This window comes from Vombatus ursinus, unplaced genomic scaffold (genome assembly GCF_900497805.2).
Source record: "Vombatus ursinus unplaced genomic scaffold, bare-nosed wombat genome assembly UNPS02014791.1, whole genome shotgun sequence".
Taxonomy (NCBI): domain Eukaryota; kingdom Metazoa; phylum Chordata; class Mammalia; order Diprotodontia; family Vombatidae; genus Vombatus; species Vombatus ursinus.
Genome location: NW_020954569.1, coordinates 2,132,775 through 2,158,387, shown reverse-complemented (window position 1 = coordinate 2,158,387; position 25,613 = coordinate 2,132,775). Strand labels below are relative to the sequence as shown.

The window sequence follows — 25,613 nt, the reverse complement described above, 5'->3', positions numbered from 1 at the left end:
GTGCCCTAATCATACAGTGTTTTGCTCTTAATTCACCTTAACTTTCTCCAGTTAAATTTCTGAGGTTTTCAAGTTTGTGTTTAAACCAGTATTTTTTTTTTTATTTCATATTTCTGTCATTCTGGGGTAGTGCACTCCTGATCTGCAATTGTTCTGTAATATGTCTTAGTGTTATGAGACTTTAAAAATTAGTAGTAAACACAACTAAATGCTGCTTCAACCAAAAATCAATTACTTAAAAATTTTATGTCCAAAAATTAACCCACTGTGCCATACAACCCTCTTGTATGCCATTGAGCACAGCAAGAATGTGTGTACAGTCTTGTACAAATAGCAGTATTCATTTTTGGCACTAAGAGTTTCTGGAATACTTTAACTTTGCTGCACAGAAATATTTGCAGATCAGCTTTGCCGACTACCAAAAAGAAATATTAACACATTTCCTCTCATTAGATCTTTAGTTATGCTTCCACATTGCTGCAGTTAAATTCTGTGCATCAAAAAAGTTTTCACATAGCAGATGTGATTCAGTTACATTCTAAAGTTTTGATGACTAAGTGCAAACTGAGTGAAACTTTTTTTTCCATACAGACTTTGTTTCTAGTTATTACCATAAATACGAAGACATTTTTCAGTGAACCAATTAGAAAAAAACAGTTTAAAATGATTTTTCAAATGATAGCACACATTTTCCCAAATTGTGTCTAAACATCTGCATTTTGCTTATTCACATAGTTGTAGAATTATTTGTATTAACTTAAAAGGATAAATAATTTTTTAAAACCTTTAGTTCTTTGACCATCTGCTTTTGATTAATTACAAAACTAGTGATAGAAATTTCTGAATCAAAGAAAATTTCCTAGTTCTTAAGGCATATGAACATATTAGTCCTCTTGGATGGAAGTAGTATATTAATAAAACAGGGCTCATTTTTATGCTTTATTGTATAATTAGGTTATGATAAAACAAGAAAGTTGTTAGTTTATTATAAAACAAGAAAAACTTCAAAACACTATTTGAAAAGCACTTTTTAAAAAGTACGTGATGCAGTGTTTCCACTGTTAAATTTGAAAAGAGAGGACTGGGGTTCTTATACCAGTTCGGGCACTTATTATCTGTGTGACGTCAAGCAAGTCACTTAATTTCTCTGGCCTTCAGGTTTTCTCAACTACAAAACATCAAGGTTGAACTACATGATTCCTGCAGTCCTTTTCAGCTCTCAGTTTCTCAACTTTTCTTGGACAGGGTAGAAGTTGATTGTGTTAATAACTCTAAGCTACTACTTTTCTCTTGCCCTCCATAGCTGTTAGACAATATTTTATCTTCCTTCTGCTTTAAGAAATACCCAAAATGATTTTCCTTGTAAGTTTTATTTGGAATAGGGTCCAAAGAGAAACCAGTTATTGTATTCTCATATTTCTAATAAACTCTGAAGTGCTTTGAATGTTTTCTTGTAGTTATGGAATTTAAGCATTAAGTATGTTTGCTACCTAAAAAATATGCTTTTAGTCTTGTTTTGTTACTCGAAAAATACAGATATCATGAGAATTATTTAAGAATTAGAAAATGTATCACTAATTTATAAAATAGGTCTATCAAAGAGGTTTCCATTATCTTCATTTGTAATAGTTATTTTAAAATACTTCAACTGATCCTTTAGATATTGTATTTTTAAGTAGTTAAGGGCATCACCTACTTACTCCATCATTCATGAAAAATATATCATGAAAAATAGAAACATTTCATTTCTCTTCCTAACTTTGGCTGAGTTAGGGAGAATTATTCAGATGTCACATACTTCAATTTATGTAAAGAAAATATGCTACATTTTAGAATTCTTTTTAAAATAGAACAATTCCTTGTCAGACAGCTAGAACATTTGGTCAATTTACTTAGAATTCTAGTAATGCTATGGAAAATGTTCACCAGTTTGCTTTCAGACCAACTCTGCTGCATGCTTTCATGAATTCCATAAAGATTGCATGCTTTCTGTTTTCAATACAAATTGTATTTTTTTTTCATACCCATCCTTGCTTTTTATTTTTTTATTTTTGTTTCCCTTTTCTTGGTTGGATGCCTGTGTGTGTTTAATCCAAATCCCTGTCCAGTCCTGGAGTTTGAACTACGGAAAGCCAAGGAGACCATTCAGGCCCTCCGAGCCAACCTGACACAGGCTGCAGGTGGTGTACATAAAACTTTTCTTTAGACTTTATAATTTGACAATGTAGAACTAGTTGAGATTTTTTTCATGTGGTAGAGATCCTAAAGTCTGTTTGTGCATTTCTTCCCCCCAGAAAATGAAGTTCCTTTACAGGAACGAAAAAATTATAAATCAAGTCCTGAAATTCAGGTAGGCAATTTGTCAGAGAAATGTGCGTAAATATCTTATATTGAATGGTAAAACAAATGATTGAGAAAGAAGACTTATAATGTCATTTTTATTTTTTATTTTTTATTTTTAGGAGCCAATCAAACCTCTTGAAAAAAGAGCTCTAAACTTCCTAGTGAATGAATTTTTACTAAAGAATAACTACAAACTTACATCAATAACTTTTTCCGATGAAAATGATGATCAGGTAAAGTTTGAATAATCCATTGTTAATTCTGAAAAATGGGTGGTTTTATGTCTCTGTTATCAGATTGGTCACCCAAAAAGTCATCAATCAGATCTGTCACCTCCTTCCCAGATATTTGACATATATAGCTTCTATTCTGTACAAAAATTTTCCTAACATACTAGTGGAAGACTTACCCTGCAGGGGCAGAAAGTTTTTCTTAAAATTTTAGTCATTATTTGTTGTGAGTCATATAAGCAAAGGTATCAGCATCAACAGTATTGGATCACTGCCTTCTTCTATGAATAAGTATTCATCCTTGAATCCCAATAGCATTATGGCTTGATAAATAGGAAGGGGAAAAATAAATAGAAAATGGGGGAAAATCTTCACAGAATCCATAGGGAATTATTGTGTGTGTGTCCCAGGGGCTACTGTAATATTCCAATTTTTTTTTTTTTTTAGACAGAAAGCGTGACACAAATGTCATGCTTAGTATCTGTTCTAAGAATCTAGACTTGTTTTGAAATTAACTTGTATTCCGGGACCTCCCAGAGTTTTCTCCTTTTCACCTGTCTTGGAGGGCTTAAACCCTAGGGCCAGTCCTGTCCAAATTGGTCCACTCAAGGCTCTGTAGTAGACTAAGGCTAGTCTGAGCCTGTGCCTCCACAGTAGGTTCACAACTGAGCTGGTTCAGCCTGTGATGATATTGGCAGACTCAAACCTGTGAGATTATCTCTTTAAGATATGTTGGGGGAAGAAGGGTGAGAAAGTGGCACCTAAAGCCCTGTTTTTGCTCCACTTTGGACTCAAGAACTACTATTCTGGCTTAAAGAAGAATTGTGAAGAACTTAGAGAACATTCAAAGGAGAGCTCCTCAAATGATGAACAGGTTACTGTAAAGTTATACCTATAAGGAAAAACATTGAAAGAGTTGACCTTCTTTTATCCAGAGTTGGCACATTAAATCATTGTTATTGCACTGAAGATCAGTTGTTATCCACTTTTCTGTCCTGAAGATAGAAAAAGTAAATGGACTCATAGTACACCCTGAAGAATTTATGTTTCTTGCTTGCTTTTGTCAATAAGTATCCCTGAAAGTGACTTACTAGAGTAGGTTGGGGTGGGGGTTGGGTTTTTCTCATAGAGAAATTTTCAAATATTCCCCTGATATTTTAAGATAGTCCTTCTTAGAAACAAAAAAGAGAGGTGACATATTAGATAACTGTAAAATGCTAGCTAATATTTTGATTCTGTGTAATATTTAAGACTCTTCATTATTTCTGTTTCATGTGGCTCTCAGAAGCTCCCTAGAAATTCTTATTTCCTACCTTTCATTAGTCCCAAGCATACCACAAGGGCCTATATTTTTTTTTCCTTTTCTTTTTTTTAAACATCTCAAACTAAATATTTTCCCTTTGTGAGAGGAATACTTGACAAAATGAGGAGCATGCCATATATGAGGTCCATGTGGACACACAATACTTGCCTTCTTACTTTAGGAGAAGACCATAGCTAGTAGCTTAGATTGAAAGATTGGTGCTCATAGAGTTGCAGTATACGTTGTTTTGTTGTTATTATCGTTGCTGCTTTTAAAATTGGCTACCTGGACTATATACTTGAATGTCTAGCCGTTAATATCACATTGAGGTTGAAAAATAAAAGAATGGTTTACATTAAAATGAGGATTACAGTTTTTTTAGCCCCTGAATGAGATCCAAGAGATTTAAGAGTCTCTTCATTATTAACAGGACAAAATCCTTGTAAGCTGGAAAGAGGTGACATAGTGGCATCATCTTTGGAATATCTTAACTCATTGGAATGCAGGCTAAAAGCCTCGCAGGGTCAGTTTTATCCTTGATCCTCTTTAGAAAGGTAAACATCATGTAGTTTGTGACAAAGCTTTTGGCCTTACCTTAAATCAAGGCTGTTTGTTCTACAAAAACTATTAAACAATCTCGTGGCTCTTTTGGTATGATACTTCCCTGAAGTTTATCACAATAACACATCTCACCTTATGTAACATTTCACAAAAATGTATGTTATTAAAATATCTTCAACTTATTTAGCAGTTAAACCTGACAGGTAAAGCAATTAAATATTTGAGTGCTTCTTATGTCAAGATACTGTGCAATTAATATGAATGCTGCTATAGAAATACATGACAGGTTAATCGTGTTTCAAATAACCAACCAAACAAGAAACAGGGAAAATATTGGTTATAGGAGAAATATTCTGGGAATGCCAAAGGGCCATTCAGGCAGCCCACTAGTTACGATCTGCATAGGAAAATAGTTAACAGTAATTTCACTACAATTTTTCTACATTTTAATATTTAATTGTACTTTTAACATTTAGCAACTTTGTGTTCATTCAGTGGGCAGATATTTCTAACCTTTTTACCACTAACCACAATATTGAATATATCCTTGACTGCCTTAACATAAAAGTCTGTCACTTGGATATTGGTTGCACTCTTGGTATAAAATGTATGTTTACCAGGAGCTCAGTCATACTTTAAGAGTATAAGATTGAATGTGTTTACCACTTATAGAACCATCTTTTACAGAAGATAATGCAGGTCATCTTTAAAATTGTATCATTTCTTGGACTGAAAATTGAGACCAAGGTAGTCTTTATTACTTTTAACTTCTAACTAGTTTTAATCGCTGTAGTTGTCGTTTGGCTTTGATTAATATAGAGCAGAGTAGTACTTAAATAATGGGATATATTTCCATCCAAAATTGGTTGACATGCTTTTATTTCAGTTTTTATTTTGATCATTTTTTATTTAGTATTGTAAATCCGGTGGAATTATACTGGACTACTTGTTTGTAAAGTCAACCTGGATGTTATTTAAGTGAAAACTTAAATTTTCAAGAACAGTTAACCAGCTTTTTTTAAGTAAAGAAAGCTTCATTAGAACTTTTTTCTTCTTTTTTTTTTGTATAGTTATTCCCTTCATTATCTTTTATTCAAAGTGTGCTTTCAGAATACTATTAAGAAATCAGCATGCTACAAGTTAAAGAATTCTGAGGAATAATGGTTTGATCCACCGGGTGTAAGGTGTTTTTGCAAAGTAAAAATACATCAGTACTAATACATTAACAGAATTATTGTCCTTTGGAGTCAGACTCTGGACATATGTATTGCTTATTTCGTGAATACTGCTGTGGTTCTTTTTTTTTATTTTTTTTTCTTTTGAACTTCTCTTTTGTAATTACTTACAAAGCAAGTATACCTGATCTTATTACTTTATAGTTACATCTTGTTTCTGACCAAAACTGTTATTGAGCTTCACTAGGACCAAATGTAACACTAAATTTATTTTGGCTTTTTTCCCCCAAATCAGATGTTTCCCTCAGAGAATAAGGATTAATCCTCATTAAAGGCATGCAAAGGAATGTGCACAGGCTCTAATGGTAGTTAGAAAAATATTTTTAACAGTGTTCATTGTTGAAATAAATGTAAAGCCTTCCAAACTGTGTACAATGTAGGCAAAACCAACCCTCTTTATATGTAAATTCTAGTATATTTATTAAACAACCAGCCTGATTACTTTACAATTGTATCTCACATAAATAGAACAGATAAATAAGCAGTTTATTTCTCTGAGTGCCTTCTGAATGCATTGATTACTTATTCAGGATTGTATTTTTGTTTTTCTAAATCAGCAAAAGATTTCTGACAAAATTTTGACACAAAAATTTCATATCAAAGTCTTTAATAGTAACCTGTTAGAATTGCAGTACCACCTATCTAATGGTCAGAGTTAAAGTTAATAGTGGAATTGATGTCAGATGTTTACATAATAAATAGGGGGAGGCAATACTGGGAAAGTTATCATGTGGCAAAAAGAGCCCAGTATTTGAAGTCAGAGGACTGGGGTTAAGTCCTGGTCCCCACCAGTTCCTATCCATGTGTCTTCTGGCAAGTTACTTAGCTTTTCTGGGCCTAAGGCTTCCTCATTTATATGATGAAGGGTATTGGATTAGATAGCTTTTTTTTTTTCAGGCAATTGGGGTTAAGTGACTTGCCCAGGGTCACACAGCTAGTAAGTGGCAAGTGTTTGGTCTGAGGCTGGATTTGAACTCAGGTCCTCCTGACTTCAGGGCTGGTGCTCTGTCCACTGTGCTACCTAGCTGCCCCTGATTAGATATCTTTCAGCTCTAAATCCTGTGACTCAGTATAATCTAAATAAGGATATTTGAGTATATTCCTTTCAACAATGAATTCAAGATCTTTGTCCTAGATGCTTTCTTAGATAGAGTTATGTGATGAGTTCCTTTTTTTTTTAGTTAAATATATACATTCGCTTAGATCCCAGATCAACCTGCTTTAATTGTCTCAGTTGACAATAGTTTATTGACAATGATTTATTGAATACCTACTGGTTTTTTAGAATTATAGTGTAGTGGGGGTGGCAAAATACGTATAAGACGTAGTGCCTGTACATAAGCTTCTGTAATTCTGTTCTACAGCAAAAGTAATTTTATGGTGAGTTAAAATAAATCTTATGTGTAGAGGAAAATATAGCATGTAACTGTTGTTCTCTTTTGGACTCTTTTCAAGGATTTTGAATTGTGGGATGATGTAGGATTGAACATTCCAAAACCTCCAGACTTGTTACAACTGTACCGTGACTTTGGAAACCATCAAGTAACTGTGAAAGATGTTGTAGATGTGGCAAGTGGAGTAGAAGAGGATGAGTTAGAAGCTGTTACCCCAGTGTTAGGCAGCCTTCCTTCATTTGAAACCCCACAGCCTATAGAGGTAAGGAATATCAGTTCCGCAGTTCTGTCTTCAGAAAGTCTTTATGTAATATATAAAATACATCTATATGACTACAGAAACCATAATCTGCTTTTCTCCTAATTGGTTCCAGAATTGCTTGATAGTACAGAAGCTAGAAGATAAAATTAGTTTATTAAATAATGAAAAGTGGTCTTTGATGGAACAAATCAGAAGACTAGAGAGGTATGTATGTTCTGTTTTCATTGAACTCTTTGGGTGGCATAAGAGTTGGGAATTGATTTCATCATAGTAGCCAAAATTTCATGTTCCAAAATTACTGTATTATTGAATATTTTCTTCATCGTAATTGGAATTACCTTGAAAAGCAATGAAAAGAGCAACTAGTTTCAAGTAAAGGAACTGATCGATACTTACTTTGCTAGGAAGTAAGATGATTTTCTCTTAATTTTTCATCAATTATAGTTATAACTGAAGTATGTAATTACACTATATGTGGCATAGCCTAACTTAATCAAGAGCTTCTTTCCATGTTACTTTTTAAATGGTTTTTGACTTTGCCAAAGTTTGGTACAGTAAACTTGTCTCTGGAAATTTCTTTTTATCTTGTAGTGAAATGGACATCCTCAAAAATGAGAATTTTTCCTTCCCCATGATTCGTGACACAGGCCATCCCTCTTTGGACCAGTTCCCTCACAGAATTTCTGAAGACAGTGAACAGTACTTAGATATGAAGAATTCAGATACGGGTCAAACTAAGGATATTAATCTTTCAGTATCAGATGAAACAGATGCCCTGACTCCTAAAGTGAATGACTCAGATTCTCTCCCAAGAAAAGAAAGAGAGAGAATGCCATCTTATTCTCCATCAAACAGAGACACAGTACACTTCGATAAACCAAATAGGTTAGTGTGAAAATCATTGCTTGAAGTGATTATTTCAATTATATTCAATTGATAACCTTTTAGAAGAGTTTTAGTTTGTACATCTGATTTTATTTCAGGTAGCAAACCTTCAAGAGTGAGTGAGTGTGTGTGTGTGCATTTTTGTCACAGGTCCTTTATAGAGTATAGTGCTAAACATATAATTGTCACTTGATAAATACTTAATAACTAAACTCTTTTAAGTATATAGTGCTTAACATACTACCCTTGAGGATACTTTTAAAAGTTTTTTCTGTAAGATTTTTACAAATTAATATTGTTTTGATTTATTTACTGCAGAAATATGAGCATATTTCTTATAACATTTTTTTCTGAGTGTACTATAATTCTATAAACTGGTTGCTAATTAAACAATTGCTGAGATTTTTGTTTGGAGATTTTTTGGGGGGATTGCTTTTAGGATTAGCCAAAATAAAATATGGTTTCAGCTATAATGTTCAAAATTCATACAAGTAAAAGACCCTGTACTAATTGTTAGAAACATATATTGAACTGCAGCCACTTTGTAAATCACATATAAGAGGCTAACATTTTTTTAAACAAGAAAATATATATACATATATATGTAACATAATTGTGTATATATGCACGTTATGTGTGTTTTGTCTTTTAACATGTAATAAGTTTGTGTTTAAGGAGTACGGTAGTTTTATATATATGTTCAAGCTGCATTTTATAAGGAAAAATTTTAATCTACCAAGTCTACATTACTACCGTAATTCCCCACTCTCTTGTGCCATTTGTTTAATTCTCAATTGTACACCATGTTCTTCTACCACCTATAGCCCGACTGCAGTGCTCTAGTGCTGTCGTATTAGGTTCTAAACTCTTAATACATCATTTGATCTTGTTACTTTAAGGACCAGCCTGTTAAGGCCATTCTGAATTGGAAGACCTTATTGAAGGTCATTTCAGTCTCATCCACACCAAAAACTAATTGGGACTAAGAGACCTCACTAATATTTCTACGACAAACTAGCCGTCCTATCAGTTTCCAGCACCCAAGCTGCATTAAACCCAGTTTTCGTTTCTTTTCCCGCTCAGATTTGTTTTTCCTCATGTCATTGCTCATACTATTTTCCTGCCAAACTTTCCCAGCCAATCACTACGTAGGACTCTAAGCTTTGGGGTTTGGAAACGAGGCATAAAGTAGATAGTTATTAACCTCAAGCAATTAGTAAATTAGTTAATGCTAGTTTAAATTCCTACCTTAAATCTGAGCCTTATAACATATAAAATACCCTTATAACAGATTTAAGTGGTATCAATATATTTTCTGTATAAATTTCAGTGTTTAACTCCTTCATCTTTTTTTTATTGTTATCGTGCACTGTTGTTATTCTAGGAAATTATCACCTGCTTTCCACCAAGCACTATTATCTTTTTGTCGGATGTCAGCGGATAGTCGCTTGGGATCAGAGGTAACCTTATTTTCCTTTATAATTCTTCCATCAGCTGTCTTTGTTACTATTCTTCTAAAATAGACTGTTCCATGGTGTTCCGTGATTTTTATTTTAAGTATCTGTTCTCCAGCAAGAGCTATTGCCTTTTAAGTCTACGATAAGTCTATATTTCAAATATAACTCATTCAATTCAATAAACATTTATAGTTTTAAATAAACACTTCCCAAATCTTTCAAATTTTGTTCTTTAAAAATTACTGAGGGGAACTGACATATGTGTTATTTTTGCTTATGCAGAATGCTTGCACTATTTGAACAGATGCATTTTTTAATTGGACATATCAGCAATAGTGCATAATTTATTTCAAAGAACAAGAAAATATACATAGAAAAATTGTATCTTGTGTTCTCATTTCTAATTAAATGAATTGTTGGGTTTTTAGGTGTCCCGGATTGCAGACAGTGAAAAAAGTGTCATGTTAATGCTGGGACGTTGCCTACCACATATTGTTCCAAATGTGCTACTTGCAAAACGAGAGGTGAGGCGTCTAAAAATGTTTGAATTTTGTAATCTCATCATGGTGTCCATTCTTCATTTTGAAGTTCAGTGTTATATTTTTATTTTGTGAAAGTCTGTTACTTGCAATCATATTCTTACTTTTGTGCATGCATCTCTGCTCCTAGAGAATGGTTATACACCTCTGTCAGGTGAGTTAAGTAAAACTGCATGGTATTCACAATCCCCTTTGCTTTATGACATCATTAGCTTCTGCAGCACTAACTATTACTGTAGGTCCATGTCCTTGTTATAAACATTGTTCTGTTTTACATTTAAACAAGCCAACTAATTATTTTGTTATAGTTCTTGATATGAACTACTTGTGGGGGAAAATGGGAAATCTTTATAGGGGAATTAACAACGATTAATAACTACTATTTCCTAAAAGTACTTTAGCAAGTATAAATGTCCATGTATTAATCTTGTCTAGCAATAAACTATAGTTACCATATGATAGCATAATTGTGATAATCATTACTCAAAAAATAGACTTTGTTTTTTAATATTTAACACAATATTGGAAAATATTTTATAAATACTCTAATTAAATTTATGATTGCATATGTAAAATATTTAGTGGTGTGATTGTTAAATGTCCCAAGAAATTATTTCTCCATTTGAATTCAGCCAGCAAATGTATATAATGAAAATTTATGTTCATCTTTACATGCAATTAGGTATGATTTGGTTTGTAGTGTAACAAATCTTGCTCGTGAAGTAGTGGTTAAAATTCAGAAGTTTAGTTAATACCATGATAAAGCAAATTTTGTATAAGTTATATTTGTTCTTACTATTAGCAACCTTCTCTATCACATTTATCTATGGGGACCTACAGTATGCTAGGTTTATAGTGCATTTGGCATAATTCTATTTAAAGCTTATCTACCAATACCCTTTTATCCAAGAAACTTGTACTGATCCTTAAGAAAATTTGTACATTCATATTTCAGAAATTTTAGTCATTCATTATGATACAAAAGTTAACTACTGTGGTTGAGAGGATTTCTTTAATAATTCTCTAAAAGTTGCTAAATATTAAGAAGTTTGAGAAATGTTCCATGAGTTGAAGGATCAGTGCCAGATTTCAAATTGTTTTGCATTTCTGCCTGGCAGGATGTTTGAGCTTTTCTTTTTTTTTTTTTTTAATAGCTTATAACGTATTATGTGTAATGCATTAATGTTTGCAGCCCTTTAAAACTCCTGTCTCATTCTTGAAAAATATAAAGAAAAAGCTGAGTAATTTAGGGTGCAATTTGTTATAGTTCTTTTAATGTTAATTTTCTTCTATAATAATGACAGCTATGCCATTGAAATCTGGTTGTACTGCATGAAAGATTTAAATCCTTTGCATCACTTGTATTCATAGAGTACAGATTTTGACTCTTCTGGTTGATATGAATTTCCATGACATGAAAAATTAATCATTTTCCCCTTTGTATGTTTTCTAATGTTTGCTGTATTGAAATATTTCCTATTATGTTAATATTTATACTGGTAAAATTTGGATTCTCTTTGAAACCAAATTGGTAATCAAGCATGTTAATAGAAGTATTGCTCTTTTTTGGTTTAAAATTCCAGCATACTAACTACAGTAGTTTACTCAAACAAAGTTATTTAAAACATGAATTGAAATGAAATTCTCTTTATTTCATAATCATGTTGTTTTAAGCATAGATAGCATTGATCATTTACTTGGATTTCTTTGTCTTACTAAGTCTAATTCTTTGTAGCAACATTTTAACATACAGGATTAACCTTTGAACTCACTTTTTTCTGGGTCTGTGAATTGTAATACTTATAATACTTAATATCATGAATTTTAGAGGTCAATCAAATGATCTCACATTGTTTCTTGTGTTTTAGAAATCATAGAATACAATTTAATTACTTGTAAGAACTTTGAACATTATAGCTAGAACTATTTTTAGTCCAAACTTTATGACAAACTATATTTTAAACAAATTCTTCTTGAGTAGACCTGTGCATTTATAAGTTATAGATTATTCTTAATATGGTAACTTAGTAAATATAAGATTAGGCTTAGAAGATAAAGGTACACACTTAAATTTTGGTTAAAGAGGGGAGGTTCTATAATTTCTTAGAGGCTAACTGGTCAATTTTTTTTTTAACACACAAAGTTCAAAATCATGATAAAAATAGTTTTACTCTTTGTTTTCTTACATTCCCCTTCTAAATAAAAGAAATTAATATAACCCCCAGAGGGCAGCAAAAGTAAAATCATGACATCTTCTAAATTCAGCTTAGTCTTTTCTTTTTCTTTTCCTACTAGCATCTAATTCATTGCCTGTTGCCTTTGAATTGAAAGAAGCAAAATGCAAGACTAATTTTCTTTAAGTGATTATTATCACAGTCCACTGTAATATCATGGTTAAAAATACTTAGTTCCTTATACTGTATATAGATCAAAAGCTTTACAGAAGAAACGTATTCATCATAGTTCATTCATTATGAAAATTGCCTAGCTGTCTTTTAAAGTTCTTTTTTTGCAATAATCTCTGCCTTAATAAATACGAAAAGGAAAGTTCTTGATTATTAAAATATGGACTTTCATTAAAAAAACAACAACTCCAAAACCCAGATTCAAATAAAAACTAAAGTGCACTCAGTGCAAGGAAGATAATATATACAAGAGAGATAAATTGAAAACACAAAGGAGAGAACTGGTTCTCCAGAGCTTGTACAACAGAAGCTAGAAGCAGCAGAGATTTTTTTTTATCCAATCTTCATAGAAATTCAACTTCGCTTAAATATCACTTTTCTTTGTCTGCTTAATAAAAAGTGATTTCTGAATCTGATTAGGTTATGAGCACTAGGGGCAGTTAATATTGAAGTAGCATAGTTTTGATTTTATTTCAGTAGCATAGATGCCATAGAGTATTCTCAAAACTTACCCTTAGGGTGAGTAGAAATAAATACCTCTCTGAATCCCCATAAACCTTTTAAATTTATTTTTACCTTTTGGTGAATGAAGTGCTCTTCAACATTATTGGAATCTAAAAGAAAGCTCTGTAAGTCCCTTTTATAGGCTCTTTGAATATGAAGTCATAGGAGCTTCAGGTAATAGAATTCTCAGATTTAGGGTAGTCCCAGAAGGTCCTAACAGCTAGTCCTTTGCAGGTAAGTAACTCTTTTTCTCTACTTCTACATTTACTGGTATGACGCTACACTAATTTGTGTTTTTTTTTTATTCCCATTCATCTTAGGGAATGCTAGCCAATGATCTAGATAGTTTCTACAGCTATCATCTTATCTACCCCTGAACTATTGAGAAAGCCTCCTAAGTGGTTTCCTATCCCCATGGGGATAGGAAATTAGCCATCAGGCCATTTTATCCTGGAAAAATCTTCCTCAGCTACCATTTTTCAACATATTATTCACCTACCCAAAAGTCTATAGCTAGCTGCCAATTACTTCCTTTTGCTTATAGTATTATTTGTGGAATTTTTGCCTTGTTTTTGAGGGCATTCAACAATTTGTAGCCTCTATCTCATCAATCTAATTTCTCATTTCATCATTATATATATTGCCCTACCTAGCAAAGTATATCTACTTGCAGTCAGTCCCCTGCACAACCTTTTTGTACCTTTGTATTTATACAGCCTTCTTCAGCAAATGTTTCTATTTCTATTCTCAAAAACTAATATAAAACACTCCTCTCAGGTATTTTTTTTTTCACTGAAGAACTGATTCAAAAAAAAAGATAAGGTATCACCCCATTGAGCCCTAAACTCCTGTATCTAAAACAGGCTTTTCCGCATGTAGCCAACGTAAGTTAAATGAAGATCACTGAGCAAACTCTCATTATGAGACGCGACTTTCTAGCTGCTTGTTCCTTTTCCAAGAATAGTAACTAAAAAGGGGTTCTTGTATAGGATTTTCTATTTCCTTAGGAAGAAACCCCAAATGTATAAAAACAATCTTTTTGTGTGGGTTATGTGATGTTTGTTTTTACCATAGTTCTGTACAAAGTCAACCTAAATAATTTGTGTATATTTAAATTGTATGTAAATGTTATTTTATTCCAAGGCAAAAAACAAAATGGAAATTTTAATGAAATAAAGTTAAATATTGAATCTTAACAAAACTATATACTTATTTTAGCTTATGAGATTATAGATATGTTCTGCCAACAATTGGATAAGTATCAAATATTTTGAATCTTTTAATCAGTGTTTTCCTTTCATGGTTAGAAAATAGCATTTTCCTAAGACTGAAAGAGGTCATAATAAAACAGTAACATTTTGCAACAATTACCTGAATCTACTGGATTTATTATTGTTTAATATAAATTAAAATTGCTACATTTGCTAGAGATCTTTTTAAAAGAAGACTATTCCTGTTTTAAAATGATTATAACGATGAGCTAATATATGCTATCTAAAGTGGATGGTCTGAATTTTGTTTCCATTCTGACATTTGTTGGGCTTAGGTCTTACGTTTCCAGTAGTATGCACAGCCACTGTCAGATAAAAGAGTAATTTTATTTGCTGAAGACTGTTCGTGAAGAGAAGAGACTAAAACTTTCTTCCATGTTGTCACATAGACAGAGGTGCATCATCTTATACACATTTCCGGCCTCTAGTCTTCCTTTTCATAAAAAGAATTGCATATTTTCAGATTTCCTCTTGTCAGCACTTGGACAATTTTGAGCAACAATTTTTTTTTTACCCCACAGAGGCAGTGGGGAATTAGAGAAAGGGTGAACTTATGGAAAGCTTGGGTCTGATTTCTGCCTCTTAACTTATCCTGGCTCTCTGACCCTGGGCAAGTCACTTTTCAGTCCCTAGAAAGACTCTAAGACTTGGTGTTGCATATTTGCATTGATGGATTGAATTCCCTCACTGGAAGTTCTATGCACTATTTAAATCATAGACCCAGGTAAAAATATTTTAAAGTTGCTTTTTATTGATATCTTTTGTTTTTACCTCACCTACATTTCTTCATGTCTTATTCATATTTATTGTTTCCTGCAGTTGAGTTATATTCTCTTCACAGTCATGTTTAATTATTTGTTTGGCTATTCCTTTATGGATATACATCTCTCTTGTTTCTAGTTCTTTTTACCAGAAAAGATGCTGATTATGAATATTTTGGTGTAAGTGGACCTTTCTTTTATTTTTTCAAAATATTTTAAAAAGTGTTCGTTAAGCATTTACAACGTGTGCAGAATGATGATGGCTCTAGATATACAAAGATAAGAACAAAATGATACCTGTTAAGGAACTTAGATTCTTTTTTTAAAATTGTATAGATATCTTTTTTCACATCACTTATATTTTCCAAGTTACCTTTCTTTCCTCACCCTTCCAGGGAGCCATCTTTTATAATAAAGAATAAAAAACGAAAAATGCAAACCAAAACAATCAACACATTGAAAAGTCTGGTGTTAAATGCAGCATTTCACACCTGTAACCAAGGTGGGAAAGTGCCTTTTCATAGTTCTTCTTTGGCACCCAGCTTGGTCATTATAATTTCACAGCATTTACTTTTGATTGTTGTAGTTCTTTAGATTTACAGTGTTGTGGTATATTGTTTTCTTTTACATCTTCTTTGCATGAAGTCTTAAAGTCTGTCTCTGGTTATCTGTATTAATCATATTCATCTTTTCTTATAGAGCAGTATTAATCCACTTTATATGGCATAACTTGTTTAGCTAATTCCCAATTAATTGCCATGTATTTTGTTTCCAGTTTTTTGCTTCTGCATAAAGTTCTGATATAAATGTATTGGTGTATATAGGGACTTCTGTTTATCATTGACATCCTCATCAGATATATGCCTAGCAATGGGATCATTGATTCAAAAGATATGGCCATTTTATTCATATTCTTAGCATAAATCTAAGTTACTTTTTCAGAATGGATTGGCCAATTCATAACTCCACCAGTGATCTATTACTGTGCCTGTCTTTATCACAACCCTTTCAACATTGGCTTCCTATTTTGTGTCATTTTCGCTCGTTTGCTGGGTGTGAGGTAAAAATCTCAGAGCACTTTTGATTTACATTTCTACTAATGATTTGGAATATTTATCTATGACCTACCATGGGAGCCTAATGTGAAGGTGAAACACAGGAGAATAAATGGTTTAAATTCTTTTCACTTTTCACGGGTGAAACTTCCTAAGTTCTTTTAGTTTCTGTCTTTGCTCTGTCAAGCCCCTCTACCTCCCTTGCAGACACAAGATTTGCTAGGTAGCCTCAAACTTTTGAATGGGATATAAAGAATTTAGAGTTCAAGTTAAAAGTCATGCTTTTCAGTTCCATCTCAGCTTCCTCTGGCAATGAATAGCATTTATTTTTGAGGGAGTGTCTTCTGCGGGGAAAAAAAGGACTTTTGTCCTGCAGTGAATAACATTTTCATCCTCATTTTCCTTGAGGATATCATTCAGTTTTATGAAGTTTAATTCTTTACATATTTTATGTTCTGAAAGGAGAGAAAGGGATATAACTTTTTTCTTATGACTTTATAGTGTCTGCATTAGAACATAGGAACTGTGCATACCGTGGACCATTTTTACAAAAATTTCACCTACTTACCCCTTTGAGGTTTGTATTCTTAACTGAACTTGAGATACTTCTCCAAGATGAAGAATGTCTTTTGAATGTGTGATTTTATAATTCTCCTTTTAGTAAGAATTGAATTTGAATCTAATAAACATCAAACCAATCTTAATTATCTAACGTACTCTTTTAACTGGTACAGCAAAAATCTAATCTGTCACCTCTTCTTCTATCCCAGCTGTGTATTTTGTTTATTTAAGCTGTCTAATTTAAACTTAATGTTTACTACCTAAGGTAAGAATAGCATATTTTTTAACAGAAAAATCAAACCTTGGATTTTGACTCTGCAGATAAGATGCCTACTGACAAAGTGCCATTGATATTTCATCAACTGTAAAAATAAAAACCATTCTCTTCAACTTGGTTATGTGCTGTCCATGAAGTTAAACTTGGAGATGTTTATAGTATTGTATTTATCAAGGAGATCTGGCATTTCATATGCATCATTATTCGTGTTGAGTCGTTTCAGTTATGTCCAACTCTTTCGTGACCCCTGTGGGGATTGTCTTGGCAAAGATATCTAGAGTGGTCTGCCATTTCCTCCAAATCATTTTACAGATGAGGAAACTGAGGCAAATAGGGTTAAGTGACTTGCCCAGGCTCACATAGCTTGTAAGTTTCTGAGGCTGGATCTGACGGAAGAAGAGTCTTCCTTCCAGGCCTGGCACTCTATCCACTGTCCCACCTGGCTGCCCAGTATGATATTTTAAACATTACCAATTTTCACACTTTTTTAATTATATTTTCACCAAAACCATCATTTAATTTGTCACTTACTAGAACCTTACTTAGTATAACAGACAAAAACCTTGGTAAGTCATGAATGCTTAAGATTAAAAAAGAGCAACAACAAAAGGTTAGTTATGTTTTGTTTAATTTTGTTACCTTGCTTGTGGGATTTCTAGTTCACCAGCCTCCCCTGGACATATTTTAATGTTTATTAATTTATCTTTCAAATAATAAAGTTTTTAAAGGTAAATCTAACCCTTTATATAATAGGTTTCCTATATCACTTTCCCATTTTATTTAAGAATGTTAAACTAAACATTTTTACTTTGAATTTTTTATTTTTTCCATTTCTTAGGAATTGATCCCATTGATATTATGTACAGCTTGTCTACATCCTGAACCTAAAGAAAGAGATCAGCTTCTTCACATACTTTTTAATTTGATCAAGCGGCCAGATGATGAACAAAGGTAATGTTTGTGAGTGTTTTCATCTTAGCAGGTACAGTTAATAAAATGCTAATGTCTTCATTTAATTTACTTCATATTAGGATTTGAGTTTTTAACTTAATGAATCATAAGAGAGTTTTTTCCTCCTAAAAAATATATATTTTTACTATCATGGGGATGATATGTCCATGATTTCCCTCTTTCGTAGTCTGTAAAATGCAAGTTTACTTAAAAACTCTAGTCGGGTCCTATAGTTCCCTTTTTATTAAAGGTAAATTGAAATGTGTTCATATTTGACAGACTGAGGCAGAGAATAAAAACGTTTCATTTTTTAAAATACCAATGCAAAGATCAGACTTCTGACCTATATTCCCCTGGTAAAATTGATAACATCATTAATTTTTAAAAAGTGAAAATGGACACTCCTTACTCTGCTGACTGTGCTGATGCTGTAAGAATTAAAAATAAATAAATAAATAAAATAGATAAAATAATAATAAAAATAAATAAAAAATTTTTTAAAAAGAAATAAAAGACTTGATCTGGCTTTAGATTGAATAATTATATGAGGGAACAATTCATGTCACATCAATAATGCTTATTTTTGAGAGATTTGATTATTTGAATTTCTGGCTCTCTACTTTCAAATGAAAAAAATATTTTTCTCTTCCCTTTTTTATTTAATTTATAATAAAGAAAAATAATACATCATATATGATATATATGGTGATGCTAGACATGTATTAACATACGTATATATATACACACACACACACACACACACACACAAGAAGCTAGGTAGAATAGTGGATAGAGCACTGGGTCTAGAATCAGTAAGACTCATTTTCATGAATTCAAATCTGGCCTCAGACATTTACTGTGTCTGTGATCCTGGACAAATCACTTAACCCTATCTTCCTCAGTTTCCTCATCTGTAATGAGCTGGAGAAGGAAATGGCAAACCACTCCAGAATATTTGTCAAGAAAACTCCAGATGGGGTCACAAAGTCTCATTTTAAAGATGAGGAAATAGATGCTTACAGTATGACTCATTCTTGATCACAAAATGAGGCAGAATCAGAAGCAGGCTTTTAATTCAGGTCTTCCTGACTCCAAGGCAACTTCTCTATCTACTGTGCTGCCTCTTTTCCTGCAAGTGCATCATAGAGGTACAGAACACAATGCTTTTGTGAGGTGTCATTATTTATTGATGACAGAAATCAAAGAAAGCTTCATGGAGAAGGAGACATCTAAATTGTTATTTTAAAGATGGGTAAAAATTCAACAGTTGAAGAATGGGAAAAGTAGGTAACAGTGAGTAAAGGCATGAGAGTTGGACAAATATAGAGCATATTTTGAGAATGAAGAATAACCTAATTTTTCAGGAGCATAAAACATAGAGAGAGAAGTAACTTGAGAAGGTTAACAGAGAAGTAGTCAGGCATAGTGAATGAAAGGAAAACTTTGTAGTCATAAAGATGTGACTTCAAGTCCTGTCTTTGACACATATCAGATACATAACCACAGACAGATCACTTTATCTCTCAGTTACAAATGAATTGTTGATCTTTCCATGAAAGAAGTTTATAATCTAGCAATTCCTTATGCCAGTGAAATCATAGATACACACAAACACACACACCAAAAAAATGGGGGAAAAAAGTATTATTATCATATTGTGGAGGACATTAGAAGATTGAAGTTCAAATATTAAATGGGCAGTAAGGAGCCAGTGAAGATTTGTGAAGAGCGACATGAGGAAGATTTATCTTCTATATAAGGATGATTACCCTGGCAATGATATGAATTATATTTTGGAGGGTTAAGGTGGGAGGGATGGTGTGTTAGGAGATGTTATAATTTCTGTTGGGTGGCAAGGGCTGGTAACTGGGTAGTGACATTGGGAATAGAGAGGTAGCTTAGTTTGAGCATTAGGTTTGGAGTCAAAAGACTTGATTTCACATCCTACCTCAGACACTAACTTTGTGACTCAATGATTTCATTATGAAGGTGAGCATAAGGGAAGGTGAAACGTACGTTAGAAAATATGGTTTGAGAAGCAGAGCATAAGTTGCAGAAAGAAGTATTGCAAGATTCTCTATACCTTTATCCCCACTTCCTCCAAACTGATCTAGAAAATGCTCCAGACCAAATGCTAATCAGAAAATTTTTTTAAAATCACAGTGAGTTATTTTTCCAGCTCAGGTCAGCATAGGGAGATAGATAGAACACTATGAACAGGGGTCTGATCAGGAGCGTACCTTACAAAGCGTATTAGCACAGGGGACGTCGTGTACCAGTACATGGACAGGTCCCAGATATAACAAAAAGGAGCCTAAATTTGTGTAGGGTGCAAGAACAGGTGCCAACTGGCAGCTCTGTCATTTACTATCCAGGTCCAGGTCATAAATCCAGGGCAGATGGTACAGGGACCCTGTACTTAGGAGTGGCCTTCCAGGATGAGAAGTAAATGCCTTTGCTTGTGTATGAAGCAAGAAGGAAGCTCAAAAGCACATGACAGATATGTGGCACAGAGTGTATAATGAGAGACATTGCCAACGATTTTACTTTGTAAACTCACTTTGTTTGATTATACTTGTTTATAACAAGGGTTTTATTTTTCTTTCTCATTTGAGGGTGAGCTTGAGAGTGAGAAAAGATGAATGTTTTGCTAATTAAAAAAATAATAAAATTTAATTTAAAAAAAAAAGACAGTAGACTGGGTTTGAGAAACAAAAGAGGCCAAAGTATTTTAGACTGTTGTGAAGCTTTTTGTCTTTATATCATGACTGTTTTGTCCTTGAAAATAGTAGATATTGGACACAACACACACTAACAGTGTCACAAAAATTATGACAATATTAGCTCATGTTTATAGCACTTTAAGGTTTGAAAATCAAAAATCATCACATTTGATCCTTACAACTAGGATGTAAGTACTATTGTTAATCCCCATTTTGCAGATGAGAAAACTGAGGTTCCAAGAGGTTAAGCAACTTTCCCAAGGTCTCATAGCTAGAAAATGTTGAAAGTGAGATTTGACCTATTTTTTCCTACTCCAAATTCAGTGCTCCATCCACTAGACATTTTGATAGACAAGAAACAATTTACTGATTGCTGGTGTGGAAGTCGTTACAGTAAGCTATCTGTGTGTAATCAGAAACAATTGATTCATAGCAAAAGTCAAACAACGTGAAATTAGAAGAAAAACCAAAGATGAAAAGGCACTGCATACAACTGCAAGTTTCCTCTAGACAAATTCAAAGAAGCTCCATCCATACTGAAAAAGGCTAAAATATTGACCTTGATTGTCAATATTTCCTTTAAAAATTTAACTAATCAGGGGGCAGCTAGGTGGTGCAGTGGATAGAGCACCAGCCCTGAAGTCAGGAGGACCTGAGTTCAAATCTGGCCTCAGACCAAACACTTGACACGTACTAGCTGTATGACCTTGGGCAAGTCACTTAACCTCAATTGCCTTACCAAAAAAAAAAATTAACTAATCGGGGGGCATCTAGGTGGCGCAGTGGTTAGAGCACCGGCCCTGAAGTCAGGAGGACCTCAGTTCAAATTTGACCTCAGACACATAACTCTTACTAGCTGTGTGACCCTGGGCAAGTCACTTAACCCCTTTGCCTAACCCCCCCAAAAAAAAAAATTTAACTCATCTAAAATGGTCACCACAATGTAGGGACTAAAAGATCCCAGAAACTGTTTTAACCAGCAAACTTCTGTACTGCTTACTGGACATGTCAAGCAAGAGCAATTTAGAAAACAAATTTATTATAAAACACTGAACGTAAAGATTCTACTAAAAGCTTGATTTGAAACCCATTATCTTGACAGCCTTTATAGCTACACCTGGCTAAAGGACAACAGCAGGAAAGTGGAATAATCTGGTCAACATTTATAAAGTAATCTGTTTTCATCATTGATGATGAATGATGGAATGAGAAACCACCACATTTGGACCCCGACACTTCTGTCCTTTATACTATACCTGCACCAAAAGAAAAACCAATTAATGAAAAAACACTGACTTTATAACACCCTATATACATTGTGGAAGTTCATGCTTAAGGCAACACAGTCTTGAGCACATTGAGATAATTTTACAAAATAGCTGAGGCAAGAATAGAAAACCAAAGGAATGGAAAAATTGCACAAATAACTCCTGTCCCCAAAGGCAGTAGAAAGTATTTAACCCTCAGTTTATGTAGTAGTTTTTCATCTCTTTAGAGTCCTTATTAGAATAATCTACATGCATATCAAAGATATCCTTCCTGAGTTTTTGAGAAGCAAATAGGCAGGCTTTTGCAAATAATTATCTATAGTAGAACACATGTTTATGTTTACATGATTAACTAAGGGATAGAGATAATGAAGCTTTCCACTATTTGGTGCCTATTTCAGGAAAGTTTTTGACAGAGAATCTTAGTCATATACTGATATCATGCACAATTCCTTGAAAGTTCAACCATAGATAGGGTGTAGTTCAACAGCCCTTTGATCGTGTAAGCCCCCAAACAAAGAAATGTAGCTACACTTAGGATTTTGCAATAGTTATGGAAGATGCTTTGTACCGTGTCCACAGGAAAGGAGGATTCCTTCTAGGTGACTGGGTCCTTCAGATGATCCTGTTTTCAGTTGCTGTTTTACCCCAAGAGCATTATAGGGCTTCTTCACATCTGGGGCAGGCATTGCACATAGTGAGTTGAGCCCAGAATTAAGTATGAGGAAGAGAACAGGCATGATTGCATTTGGGAAATTTCACAATAGTGCTTTTAATGATCTCAGGCTATTCCCTAGGGCAAAGACCCATCTCTTATTTTAAATAAGAATGTTATAAATCTTGAAGAACTGCAGGCTTTTAAGGAATCAGAGTTACAGGTGACTCATGACAGCATAGAGATGCAGAATGGATACAGGTAACAAGTTACTTAGCTAACACTTATATAGTACTTAAAGATTTGAAAAAATCTTTAAATATATTATTTAAATTACATTTTGTATCCCTACTTTAAAGGTTAGGAAACAGAAGTCAAGAGAGCTAAGGTGACTTGATCATGATCTTAGTTTATATAGCTAGTAAGTATCAGATAAAAGATTCAAACACAGGTCCTATACTGTACCACGTAGTAGATATTTAATCTTCGGTAAATCCCTTAGCTGTTTTGGGCCTCAACTTCTTCGTCATCAGAATAAGGGAGTTTTGACTAGAGGACCACTAAGGCCCTTTCTACTTCTAAATCTGTGGTTTTATAAAGTGGTAATAGAGATATTAGATAAATGGAATAAATAGGGATATTAAAAAATATGTTGGTCTGAGGTCATGTGAGTTTGATACACAGGATTAAATCTGACAGCTGTATAATCCAGAAAGTCCACTGGTATGCATAAAATATAAAAAATCCTAGAGAGAAGACCTCCAGCACATTGGATACATTCTCTATGAAGAACATGGATAAAAACCACAGAGGATAAAAAGGCATGGAGAGATTATGATCTGAATACTAATGGAGTGAATCCCCATTTCATTGAAATCACAGACTACCGAAGTTTTTTATTTATATGAAACTTTTAATCACCATATTGTTGTGATAATTCTAATTTGAGATATAAAAAAGTAATTATTTTAATGATAGTTCTATCATACTTCATATGGTATAACAATTCAGCCATGGATAACTGAGAAAATTAAATGTTAGGAATAATTATTGATGTAGGTTCATATTTTCAAATTTTTTATTTATAATTTCTTCTAAAAATACAAATTTACTTGTTTTTACCTTTGAGTAGAGGCAGTTGTGGCATATGGGGGAGGGCGCAGAGCTGGCTTTAGAGTCAGGAAGTCCTGGGTTCAAATGTGTCTCTGATATATTGGCTGTGTGATCCTGGGCAAGTCACTCAGTTTCTCAGGGCTAGAAGTTGGAGAGAAGATAGAAACCTGCGTTGATAGAGGGAGGTTCCTTGTCCAGAAATTCCCCATATCAATGAAATCACAGCTTTAGTTCCTTGTTTTACTTGTGATTATTGCATAGAAGCTAAAATCTAGGAAGTTTCATGATATATTGAATATAAAAGAACATCAATTCAACCTTTGTTCCTGTTCCCATAAAAATTTTCTGAAGTTACTTTTCATAAATTTTCTCAAAGTCATTCTATTAAAAATATATTTAAATTATTTTCATTATGTGATTGGTTTTATTGTTTAGAATCTAATTCAATTTTTTTAACCTTCAAAGTGAAGTCTTATAACCTTAAACTTATGAAAAAAGAAGTGGAAATAATACAGAAGAAAGAAGAAATGTAATAGATAGTATATGTGAGTGGAGGAAATGGATGAGGGCTGAATGACAGCTATGGATTTAATTAACATTGTTTTCTACCTAGGAATTTTGTTAGGAAGGAGATTAGGGAAATGTGGGCACTCTAATCTGCCAAATATGTTATATCCACATTTGATAAGTGTCTTGAGATAATATCTAAAATACTGTAGTTAAGCCATCAATGGCCATATGACAAAATGCATGAAAACACTAATATTTAGAGAAATTTAAATTAAAGCAACTCTCAAGTTTCACCTTAGATCTGTTACATTGGCAAAATTAACAAAAAGAAAATGACAGATTCGTCTTAGAGGATTGGAGGTGGGGGAGATAAAATAATGCGTTGTTGTTGGAGTTTTGAGCTGGTTTAGCCATTCTGGAAAGCGGTTTGGAACTATGATCAAAAAGTTAATTAAACTGCGCATACCCATTGACCCACTTCTAGGTCCCTACTGTAAAGAGATCAAAGAAAGAGAAAAATGACCTATATATACCAAACTATTTCTAGCAGCTTTTCTTTTGTGGTGGCAAAGAACTGGAAAGTAAGAGGGTGTTCATCAGTTGAGAAATGGATGAGAAAGTTATGATATATGAATGTGATGGAATACTGTGGTGCTGTAAGAAATTTTGAAGGGAGTAGTTTCAGACCTGGGAAGTCTTGTATAAATGAATACAGAATGAAATGAGCAGAACCAGAACAATTTATGCAACAAAATTGTAAAAACAACTTTGAAAGACTTAAGAACTCTGATTTATGCAATGACCAGTAACATTCCAGAGGACTCATGATGAGACATGCTGTCAACCTCCTGACCAAGAAGTGATGGACTTAGGGTACAGATTGAGACATAATTGGGCATGGACAACAAGTTTTTGTTTTCCTTGACTATACATACTTACTGCATGGGTTTCATTTTTTTGTTGTTGTTGGGAAGGTAGGGGTGGGGGCCAGAAAAAAAAAAAGTTAGATTTTTTATTGAAAAAGATTTCTAATTAAAAAATAGATCACTGTAGTTAAATCACAGTTTAACCATATGAATTGTTAAAACTGTTATCAGTTGTGATTACAGCAGTGTCTTTATAATTTTATCCCATAGGTGACCATTACAAAGGAAAAAGGAGGTTTTACCAGTAGAGGAAAAAAAAAAACTTTTTTAACACTGGACCTCCTTGTCTCACCCAGGCTGGAAGGGCTTTTCCTAGTCTCATCAGCACTGAAGATTTGAACTGTTCCATTTCTGGCCTAGGACCATTCACAGCTCCTTAGACAGCTTAGTCTTCTCCTCCCCCTTAACCATATACATGTTAATA

At 33.4% G+C, this 25,613-nt stretch overlaps 1 protein-coding gene across 3 annotated transcripts in view; it reads left to right on the top strand.

Moving 5' to 3' along the window:
- The window catches only part of RELCH (RAB11 binding and LisH domain, coiled-coil and HEAT repeat containing), a 133,004-nt gene that overhangs the window by 46,912 nt on the left and 60,479 nt on the right, over positions 1–25,613 (top strand). For all 3 annotated transcript variants that reach the window (XM_027868831.1, XM_027868830.1, XM_027868832.1), the window contains exons 3-11: positions 2,109–2,180; positions 2,295–2,350; positions 2,463–2,576; positions 7,128–7,328; positions 7,441–7,532; positions 7,920–8,213; positions 9,598–9,673; positions 10,099–10,194; positions 17,882–17,994. In XM_027868831.1, the coding sequence (XP_027724632.1) occupies positions 2,109–2,180; positions 2,295–2,350; positions 2,463–2,576; positions 7,128–7,328; positions 7,441–7,532; positions 7,920–8,213; positions 9,598–9,673; positions 10,099–10,194; positions 17,882–17,994 (1,114 nt within the window). The remainder of the gene's footprint in view (positions 1–2,108; positions 2,181–2,294; positions 2,351–2,462; positions 2,577–7,127; positions 7,329–7,440; positions 7,533–7,919; positions 8,214–9,597; positions 9,674–10,098; positions 10,195–17,881; positions 17,995–25,613) is intronic.